The sequence below is a fragment of the Coturnix japonica genome, unplaced genomic scaffold (genome assembly GCF_054131305.1).
Source record: "Coturnix japonica strain WE unplaced genomic scaffold, WE-NBRP24 Scf094, whole genome shotgun sequence".
Lineage (NCBI taxonomy): Eukaryota > Metazoa > Chordata > Aves > Galliformes > Phasianidae > Coturnix > Coturnix japonica.
Genome location: NW_028188997.1, coordinates 292,731 through 304,893, shown reverse-complemented (window position 1 = coordinate 304,893; position 12,163 = coordinate 292,731). Strand labels below are relative to the sequence as shown.

The following is a 12,163-nucleotide window of genomic DNA, read 5'->3' as shown; positions in this document are numbered from 1 at the left end:
TGGGGGGGTCCCAATATAGGGGTCCCAATATGGGGGTCCCAATATAGGGGTCCCAATATGGGGGTCTCAATATAGGGGTCCCAATGGGGGTCCCAATGGGGGGTTCCCATTATAGGGGTCCCATTATAGGGGTCCCAATGGGGGTCCCAATGGGGATCTAATGGTGGTCTACCCCCCCCCAGAGCCCCCCAAGATCCACCTGGATTGATAGGGGGTCCCAATATAGGGGGGTCCCATTATAGGGGTCCCAATATAGGGGTCCCATTATAGGGGTCCCAATGGGGGTCCCAATGGGGGTCTCAATGGGGTTCTAATGGTGGTCTCCCCCCCAGAGCCCCCCAAGATCCACCTGGACTGCTCAGGCCAATCCTCAGAGAACATCATCATGGTCCCAATGGGGGGGTCCCATTATAGGGGTCCCAATGGGGGGGTCCCAATGGGGTTCTAATGGTGGTCTCCCCCCCCAGAGCCCCCCAAGATCCACCTGGACTGATAGGGGGTCCCAATATAGGGGTCCCAATGGGGGGGTCCCATTATAGGGGTCCCAATGGGGGTCCCAATATGGGGTTCTAATGGTGGTCTCCCCCCCCAGAGCCCCCCAAGATCCACCTGGACTGCTTGGGGGTCCCAATGGGGGGGTCCCATTATAGGGGTCCCAATGGGGTTGCCTATGGGAAGGTCTCAATATAGGGGTCTCAATGGGGGGGTCTCATTATAGGGGTCCCAATGGGGGTCCCAATAGGGGTTCTAATGGTGGTCCCCCCCCCCAGAGCCCCCCAAGATCCACCTGGACTGATAGGGGGTCCCAATGAGGGGGGGTCCTAATATAGGGGTCCCATTACAGGGGTCCCAATGGGGGTCCCAATGGGGGGGTCCCAATATAGGGGTCCCAATGGGGGGGTTTTAATGGGGTTCTAATGGTGGTCTCCCCCCCCCCAGAGCCCCCCAAGATCCACCTGGACTGCTCAGGCCAGTCGTCAGAGAACACCATCGTGGTGGTGGCCGGGAACAAAGTGCGGCTCGACGTCCCCATCAGCGGGGAGCCCGCCCCCACCGTCACATGGAAGAGGGGGGACCAGGTGGGGGGGCACCATTAACCCCCATTAACACCCCATTAATCCCCTATTACCCCCCCATTAACACCCCATTGAATGCCATTGAGCCCATTAACCCCCATTAACACCCCATTAACACCCCATTAATCCCCATTAACACCCCATTGACCCCATTAACACCCCATTGAATGCCATTGAGCCCATTGACCCCATTAACCCCCCATTGACCCCATTGACCCTATTAACACCCCATTGACCCTATTAACCCCATTGAATGCCATTGACCCCATTAATCCCCCATTAACACCCCATTGACCCTATTAAATGCCACTGAGCCCATTAACCCCCCATTAACCCCCCATTAACACCCCATTGACCCTATTAAATTGCATTGACCCCATTAATCCCCCATTAACACCCCATTAACACCCTATTACCCCCCCATTGACCCTATTAAATGGCATTGAGCCCATTAACCCCCCATTAACACCCCATTGACCCTATTAAATGCCATTGACCCCATTGACCCCATTAATCCCCCATTAACACCCCACTGACCCTATTAAATGCCATTGAACCCATTGACCCCATTAACCCTCCATTAACACCCCATTGACCACATTGACCCCATTGACTGCCATTGACCCCATTAACACCCCATTGACCCTATTAAATGCCATTGAGCCCATTGACCCCATTAACCCCCCATTAACACCCCATTGACCCTATTAACCCTATTAACCCCATTGAATGCCATTGACCCCATTAACCCCCCATTATTAACACCCCATTGACCCTATTGAATGCCATTGACCCCATTAAACCCCCATTAACACCCCATTAATCCCCATTAACACCCCATTAACACCCCATTGAATGCCATTGAGCCCATTGACCCCATTAATCCCCCATTAACACCCCAATGACCCCCCATTAACACCCCATTAACCCCCCATTAACACCCCATTGACACTATTAAATGCCATTGACCCCATTAATCCCCCATTAATCCCCCATTAATCCCCCATTAATCCCCCATTAACACCCCATTGACCCCATTGAATGCCATTGAATGCCATTGAGCCCATTAACCCCCCATTAACACCCCATTGACCCTATTAAATGCCATTGAGCCCATTGACCCCATTAACCCCCATTAACACCCCATTAACACCCCATTGACCCTATTAACATCCTATTAACACCCCATTAACACCCCATTGACCCTATTAACCCCATTGAATGCCATTGACCCCATTGACCCCATTAATCTCCCATTAACCCCCCATTAACACCCCATTAACACCCCATTGACCCTATTAAATGGCATTGACCCCATTAATCCCCATTAACACCCCATTAACACCCCATTAACCCCATTGAATGCCATTGACCCCATTAACCCCCATTAACACCCCATTAATCCCCTATTACCCCCCCATTAACACCCCATTAACACCCCATTGACCCTATTAAATGGCATTGACCCCATTAATCCCCAGCAACCCCATTAAATGCCATTGACCCCATTAACCCCCATTAACACCCCATTGACCCTATTGAATGCCATTGAGCCCATAGACCCCATTAACCCCCCATTAACACCCCACTGACCCTATTAAATGCCATTGACCCCATAGACCCCATTAACCCCCCATTAACACCCCATTGACCCTATTGAATGCCATTGACCCCATAGACCCCATTAACCCCCCATTAACACCCCACTGACCCTATTAAATGCCATTGACCCCATTAACCCCCCATTAACACCCCATTAACACCCCATTAACACCCCATTAATCCCCATTAACTCCCCATTGACCCCCCATTAACCCCTATTAACACCCCATTAACCCCCCATTAACACCCCATTAACCCCCATTAACACTCCATTAATGCCCCATTAACAGCCCATTAAAACCCCATTGACACCCCATTAACCCCCCATTAACACCCCATTGACACCCCATTAACCCCCCATTAACACCCCATTGACACCCCATTAACCCCCCATTAACACCCCATTGACACCCCATTAACCCCCCATTAACAGCCCATTGACCCCATTAACCCTATTAACCCCATTGAATGCCATTGACCCCATTAATCCCACATTAACACCCCATTGACCCCATTAACACGCCATTGACCCCATTGACCCTATTAACACCCTATTAATACCCCATTAACCCCCCATTAACACCCCATTAACAACCCATTAACACCCCATTAATCCCCCATTAACACCCCATTGACCCTATTAAATGCCACTGACCCCATTAACCCCCATTAACACCCCATTGACCCCATTAACACCCCATTAACACCCCATTAACCCCCTATTACCCCCCCATTAACACCCCATTGAATGCCATTGAGCCCATTGAGCCCATTAACCCCCCATTAACACCTCATTAACCCCCATTAACACCCCATTGACCCCATTGACCCCATTGCCCCCCATCACCCCAATACCCACATTACCTCCATAGCCCCCATTAACCCCATATCCCCCTATATCCCCCATATACCCCCATAGCCCCCATAGCCCCCATTGACCCCATTACCCCCATTGACCCCATTACCCCCATATACCCCATTAACCCCATATCCCCCTATTACCCCCCATTACCCCCACTGACCCCATTACCCCCATAGCCCCCAATACCCCCTATACCCCCATTACCCCCATTACCCCTAATAACCCCATTACCCCCAATAACCCCATTACTCCCATATACCCCCATATCCCTCTATATCCCCCATAAGCCCCCACTGACCCCATAGCCCCCATTACCCCCATAGCCCCCATTACCCCCATAGCCCCCAATACCCCCTATACCCCATATATCCCCATATACCCCCATTACCTCCATAGCCCCCAAAACCCCCATTACCCCCAATACCCCCATTACCCCCATAGCCCCCATTGACCCCATATGCCCCCATATAACCCCATATACCCCCATATCTCCCCATCACCCCCATCACACTCATCACCCCCATTACCCCCAGTACCCCCATAGCCCCCATAGTCCCCAATACCCCCTATACCCCCATTGACCCCATAGCCCCCATTACCCCCATCAGCCCCATTGCCCCCATTGACCCCATTACCCCCATAACCCCATTAATCCCCTATTACCCCCATTAATCCCCTATTAGCCCCATAACCCCCATTACCCCCATTACCCCCAATACCCCCATAGCCCCCATAGTCCCCAATACCCCCTATACCCCCATTGACCCCATAGCCCCTATTGACCCCATTACCCCCATTACCCCCATAGCCCCCATTACCCCCATTACCCCTATTACCCCCATAGCCCCCAATACCCCCATAACCCCAATACCCCTACTGACCCCATATCCCCCCATATCCCCCATTACCCCATTACCCCCATATCCCCCCATACCCCCCACTGACCTCATATCTCCCCATAGCCCCCATTAACCCCAATACCCACAATACCCCCTATACCCCCACTGACCCCATTGACCCCATATACCCCCATATACCCCCATATCTCCCCATTACCCCCATTACCCCCATTACCCCCATTACCCCCAATATCCCCATAGCCCCCATAGTCCCCAATACCCCCTATACCCTCATTGACCCCATTACTCCCCATAGCCCCCATAGCCCCCATAGCCCCCATTACCCCCATTGACCCCATTACCCCCATAGTCCCCATTACCCCCATATACCCCTACTAACCCCATATTCCCCCATAGCCCCCATTACCCCCATAGCCTCCTATATCCCCCATTACCCCTATATACCCCCATTACCCCCATCACCCCCATTACCCCCAATACCCCCAATACCCCCATTACCCCCATTACCCCCATAGCCCCCATTATCCCCATTACCCCCATATCCCCCATTACCCCCATTGACCCCATTACCCCCTATACCCCCAATACCCCCAATACCCCCATTACCCCCAATACCCCCATTACCCCCATTACCCCCATAGCCCCTATTACCCCCATTAATCCCATTGACCCCATTAATCTCCTATTAACCCCATAACCCCATTAATCCCCTATTACCCCCATATACCCCATATACCCCCATATACCCCCAATACCCCCATGACCCCCATTACCCCCATCACCCCATTACCCCCATTACCCCCATTAACCCTAATACCCCCATTGACCCCATATCCCCCCATTGACCCCATATACCCCATAACCCCATTAATCCGCTATTACCCCCATTAATCCCCTATTACCCCCCAGCTCTTTACCGAGACCAAGGGCCGCGTCCACGTTGACACCAAACCCATATACCCCCATTACCCCATAGCCCCCATTACCCCCATAGCCCCCATTACCCCCATATATCCCCCATTACCCCCATACCCCCCATATCTCCCCATAGCCCCCATTACCCCCATTACCCCCATAGCCCCCATTAACCCCATTGACCCCACTACCCCCATTACCCCCAATACCCCCATTACCCCCATTACCCCCATTACCCCCAATACCCCCATTACCCCCAATACCCCCATATACCCCTATTATCCCCATATCCCCCCATCACCCCCATCACCCCCATCACCCCCATTACCCCCATTACCCCCAATACCCCCATTACCCCCATTACCCCCATTACCCCCATATACCCCTATTATCCCCATATTCCCCCATTACCCCCATTAACCCCATATCCCCCCATTACTCCCATTACCCCCTATACCCCCATAGCCCCCATTACCCCCAATACCCCCAATACCCCATATACTCCCCATAACCCCATTAACCCCATTAATCCCCTATTACCCCCATATACCCCCATATACCCCCATAGCCCCCATTACCCCCAATACCCCCAATACCCCATATCCCCCCATTAACCCCATAACCCCATTGATCCCCTATTACCCCCATATCTCCCCATCACCCCCATCACCCCCATTACCCCCATTACCCCCATTACCCCCCATAGCCCCCATAGCCCCCATTGACCCCATAGCCCCCATAGCCCCCATTGACCCCATAGCCCCCATTGACCCCATAGCTCCCATAGCCCCCATTGACCCCAGAGCCCCCATAGCCCCCATTGACCCCATAGCCCCCATAGCCCCCATAGAGCCCATATCCCCCATTGACCCCATAGCCCCCATAGCCCCCATTGACCCCATAGCCCCCATAGCCCCCATAGCCCCCATTGACCCCAATAACCCCATAACCCCATTAATCCCCTATTACCCCCCAGCTCTTCACTGAGACCGAGGGCCGTGTCCACGTTGACACCAAACCCATATACCCCCATTGACCCCAATACCCCCATTACCCCCAATACCCCATATACCCCCAATAACCCCATAACCCCATTAATCCCCTATTACCCCCATAGCCCCCATAGACCCCATTGACCCCATTACCCCCATATACCCCCATATCCCCCCATGTCCCCCCATACCCCCCATAGCCCCCATTACCCCCATTGACCCCATATCCCTCCATATAACCCCATAGCCCCTATTACCCTATATACCCCCATTACCCCCATAGCCCCCATTGATATCCATTGACCCCATAGCCCCCATTGACCCCATAGCCCCTATTAACCCCATAGCCCCCATTGACCCTATAACCCCATAACCCCATTAATCCCCTATTAACCCCATTAATCCCCTATTGCCCCCATAGCCCCCATATCTCTTCATAGCCCCCATTACCCCCATTGCCCCCATTACCCCCATAGCCCCCATAGCCCCCATTGACCCCATTAATCCCCTATTACCCCCATATCCCCATTAATCCCCTATTACCCCCATAACCCCATTAATCCCCTATTACCCCCATTAATCCCCTATTACCCCCCAGCTCTTTACCGAGACCGAGGGCCGTGTCCACGTTGACACCAAACCCATATACCCCTATTGTCCCAATACCCCCATTACCCCCAATACCCCCATAGCCCCCATTGACCCCATAGTCCCCAATACCCCCATTACCCCCATTACCCCCATTACCCCTAATACCCCCATTACCCCCAATACCCCCTATAACCCCACTGACCTCATTGACCCCAATACCCCCATATCCCCCCATACCCCCATAACCCCCATTAACCCCATATACCCCCATTACCCCCATAGGCCCCATCACCCCCATCACCCCCATTACCCCCATTACCCCCCATAGCCCCCATAGCCCCCATTGACCCCATAGCCCCCAATACCCCCATTGACCCCATAGCCCCCATATACCCAATAACCCCATATCCCCCCTATTACCCCCATAACCCCATTAATCCCCTATTACCCCCATATCTCCTCATCACCCCCATCACCCCCATTACCCCCAATACCCCATATACCCCATAACCCCATTAACCCCATTAATCCCCTATTACCCCCCAGCTCTTTACCGAGACCGAGGGCCGTGTCCACGTTGACACCAAACCCACCCTGAGCAGCTTCGTGATCGAGAGCGCGGAGAGGAGCGATGAGGGGAAATATTGTATCACTGTCACTAACCCGGCGGGGGAGGATACGGCCACACTCAATGTCAGGGTTGTGGGTACGACAATGGGATTAATGGGGTTAATGGGATATATAGGGTAATGGGGGCTATGGGGGTATTGGGGGCTATGGGGTCAATGGGGGCAATGGGAGTAATGGGGATGATGGGAGTGATGGAGGTGATGGGGGCTATGGGGGTGATGGGGGCTATGGGGGTAATGGGGGTAATGGGGGCTATGGGGTCAATGGGGGGTATTGGGGTAATGGGGGTATATAGGGTATAGGGGGCTATGGGGGTAATGGGGGCTATGGGGGTAATGGGGGGCTATGGGGGTAATGGGGGGATATAGGGTAATGGGGGTATTGGGGGTAATGGGGGTAATGGGGATATTGGGGGTAATGGGGATATTGGGGGTGATGGGGGTAATGGGGACTATGGGGGTAATGGGGGGCTATGGGGTCAATGGGGGTAATGGAGGTGATGGGGGCTATGGGGGTATTGGGGGCTATGGGGGGATATAGGGGGCTATGGGGTCAATGGGGGTATATGGGGTAATGGGGGCTATGGGGTCAATAGGGATATGGGGGGATATAGGGGGATATGGGGCAATGGGGCAGTATTGTATCACAGTCAGTAACCCGGCAGGGGAGGATACGGCCACCCTCAATGTCAGGGTTGTGGGTATGGATTGGTTATAGGGCCATATGGGGTCAATGGGGGTAATGGGGGCTATGGGGGGATATGGGGGTATTGGGGGTATTGGGGTTAATGGGGGTAATGGGGATAATGGGGGTTATGGGGGTAATGGGGGTAATGGGGGTAATGGGGGATATAGGGGGCTATGGGGGTAATGGGGGCTATGGGGGTAATGGGGGCTATGGGGGTAATGGGGTCAATGGGGGTATTGGGGTCAATTGGGGTAATGGGGGCTATGGGGTCAATGGGGGTATATAGGGTAATGGGGGCTATGGGGGTATGGGGGGCTATGGGGTCAATGGGGATAATGGGGGCTATGGGGGTAATGGGGGCTATGGGGTAATGGTGGCTATGGGGTAGGTAGGGCTATGGGGGGTAATGGGGTTAATGGGGGCTATGGGGGCTATGGGGTCAATGGGGCTATGGGGCAGTATTGTATCACAGTCAGTAACCCGGCAGGGGAGGATACGGCCACACTCAATGTCAGGGTTGTGGGTATGGACATTATATGGGGGCTATGGGGGTAATGGGGGTATTGGGGGTAATGGGGGTAATGGGGGTAATAGGGGTAATGGGGGTATATAGGGTAATGGGGGCTATGGGGTCAGTGGGGGTAATGGGGGCTATGGGGGGATATAGGGGGATATGGGGGCTATGGGGGTATATAGGGTAATGGGGGCTATGGGGTCAATGGGGTTAATGGGGGTATATAGGGTAATGGGGGGTAATGGGGGTAATGGGGGTAATGGGGGCTATGGGGGTAATGGGGGTATATAGGGTAATGGGGTGAATGGGGGTAATGGGGGTAATGGGGGCTATGAGGGTAATGGGGTCAATGGGGGTATTGGGGGCTATGGGGGGATATGGGGGCTATTGGGTCAATGGGGGTAATGGGGGTATTGGGGGCTATGGGGGTAATGGGAGTAATGGGGGGGTAATGGGGGTATTGGGGGTAGTGGGGGTAATGGGGGCTATGGGGTCAATGGGGGTAATGGGGGCTATGGGGGTCAATGAAGACTATGGGGTCAATGGGGGTAATGGGGGTATTGGGGATAATGGGGGTAATGGGGTCAATGGGGGTATTGGGGTCAATGGGGGTAATGAGGGTAATGGGGGTATGGGGGGCTATGGGGGCATTGGGGGTAATGGGGGTAATGGGGGCTATGGGGGTAATGGGGCTATGGGGTGGTATTGTATCACTGTCAGTAACCCGGCAGGGGAGGATACGGCCACCCTCAATGTCAGGGTTGTGGGTATGGACATTATATGGGGGCTATGGGGGTAATGGGGGCTATGGGGTCAATGGGGGTAATGGGGGTATTGGGGGTAATGGGGGTAATGGGGGCTATGGGAGTAATGGGGGTATATAGGGTAATGGGGGCTATGGGGGGATATGGGGGCTATTGGGTCAATGGGGGTAATGGGGGTATTGGGGGCTATGGGGGTAATGGGAGTAATGGGGGTAATGGGGGCTATGGGGGTAATGGGGGCTATGGAGTCAATAGGGATATGGGTGGCTATGGGGGGATATGGGGGTAATGGGGGTAATGGGGGCTATAGGGGTATAGGGGGTAATGGGGTCAATGGGGGTAATGGGGGTATTGGGGATAATGGGGGTAATGGGGGCTATGGAGTCAATGGGGGTAATGGGGGCTATGGGGTCAATGGGGGTATATAGGGTAATGGGGGCTATGGGGTCAATGGGGGCTATGGGGGTAATGGGGGTATTGGGGGTAATGGGGGCTATGGGGGTAATGGGGGTGATGGGGGTAATGGGGGTAATGGGGGCTATGGGGGTAATGGGGGGCTATGGGGTCAATGGGGGTATACAGGGTAATGGGGGCTATGGGGGATATAGGGGGTAATGGGGGTATACGGGGTATTGGGGGTATTGAGGGTAGTGGGGGTATTGGGGGCTATGGAGTCAATAGGGGTATGGGGGGCTATGGGGATGATGGGGGGCTATGGGGTCAATGGGGGCTATGGGGTCAATGGGGGGTATTGGGGTATTGGGGGTAATGGGGGCTATGGGGGTAATGGGGGTGATGGGGGTAATGGGGGTAATGGGGGCTATGGGGGTAATGGGGGGCTATGGGGTCAATGGGGGTATACAGGGTAATGGGGGCTATGGGGGATATAGGGGGTAATGGGGGTATACGGGGTATTGGGGGTATTGAGGGTAGTGGGGGTATTGGGGGCTATGGAGTCAATAGGGGTATGGGGGGCTATGGGGATGATGGGGGGCTATGGGGTCAATGGGGGCTATGGGGTCAATGGGGGGTATTGGGGTATTGGGGGTAATGGGGGTATGGGGGCCTATGGGGCATTGGGGGTAATGGGGGTATTGGGGTCAATGGGGGTATTGGGGGTATTGGGGGTAATGGGGGTAATGGGGGTAATGGGGATATTGGGGGATATTGGGGGCTATGGGGGTAATGGGGGCTATGGGGGTATTGGGGGTAATGGGGTTAATGGGGGTAATGGGGGGTATGGGGTGAATGGGGGCTATGGGGTCAATGAGGGTAATGGGGGTAATGGGGGCTATGGGGGCTATTGGGTCAATGGGGGCTATTGGGTTAATGGGGGCTATGGGGTCTATGGGGGTAATGGGGGCTATGGGGGTAATGGGGGCTATGGGGTCAATGGGGGCCTATGAGGTCAGTGGGGGTATAGGAGGTAATGGGGAGGATGGGGGTGATGGGGGCTATGGAGTCAATGGGGGTAATGGGGGCTATGGGGGGATATAGGGGCTATGGGGTCAATGGGGGTAATGGGGGTATTGGGGGTAATGGGGATAATGGGGGCTATGGGGGTATTGGGGTCAATGGGGGTAATGGGGGCTATGGGGTCAATGGGGGTATTGGGGGTAATGGGAGTGATGGGGGTATTGGGGTTATTGGGGGTAATGGGGGCTATGGGGTCAATGGGGGTATTGGGGTCAATGGGGGTAATGGGGGCTATGGGGGTATTGGGGTCAATAGGGGCTATGGGGTCAGTGGAGGTAATGGGGGCTATGGGGGATATAGGGGGCTATGGGGTCTTTGGGGGTATATAGGGTAATGGGGGCTATGGGGGTAATGGGGGTATTGGGGGTAATGGGGGTAATGGGGGTGATGGGGACTATGGGGGTAATGGGGGTAATGGGGGTGATGGGGACTATGGGGGCTATGGGGGTAATGGGGGCTATGGGGTCAATGGGGGCTATGGGGGTAATGGGGGTGATGGGGATAATGGGGGCTATGGGGGTATATAGGGTAATGGGGGCTATGGGGGTAATGGGGGCTATGGAGTCAATGGGGGCTATGGAGTCAATGGGGGTAATGACTCCCATTGACTCCCATTGACTCCCATTGATCCCCATTGACCCCCATTGACTCTCATTGACTCCCATTGACCCTATTGACCCCCACTGACCCCCATTGACCCTATTGACCCCCATTGACTCTCATTGACTCCCATTGACTCCCATTGACTCCCATTGCCCCCCATTGATCCCCATTGACCCCCATTGACCCCCATTGACTCCCATTGATCCCCATTGACTCCCATTGATCCCCATTGACTCCCATTGACTCCCATTGACCCCCATTGACTCCCATTGACCCCCATTGACCCCATTGACTCCCATTGACCCCCACTGACTCCCATTGACTCCCATTGACCCCCATTGACCCCCATTGACTCCCATTGACTCCCATTGACTCCCATTGACCCCCATTGACTCCCATTGACTCCCATTGACCCCCATTGACTCCCATTGACCCCCATTGACTCCCATTGACTCCCATTGACCCCCATTGATCCCCATTGACCCCCATTGACTCCCATTGACTCCCATTGACCCCCATTGACCCCACTGACTCCCATTGACTCCCACTGACCCTATTAACCCCCATTGACCCCCATTGATCCTATTGACC

The 12,163-nt window shown here is 54.3% G+C and overlaps 1 protein-coding gene across 1 annotated transcript in view; it reads left to right on the top strand.

The window, feature by feature from the left end:
- Positions 1-12,163, top strand: part of LOC107307732 (myosin-binding protein C, fast-type-like) — a 144,301-nt gene that overhangs the window by 56,973 nt on the left and 75,165 nt on the right. The window contains exons 17-18 of the mRNA XM_085534669.1: positions 940-1,079; positions 7,445-7,604. Of these exons, the coding sequence (XP_085390795.1) occupies positions 940-1,079; positions 7,445-7,604 (300 nt within the window). The remainder of the gene's footprint in view (positions 1-939; positions 1,080-7,444; positions 7,605-12,163) is intronic.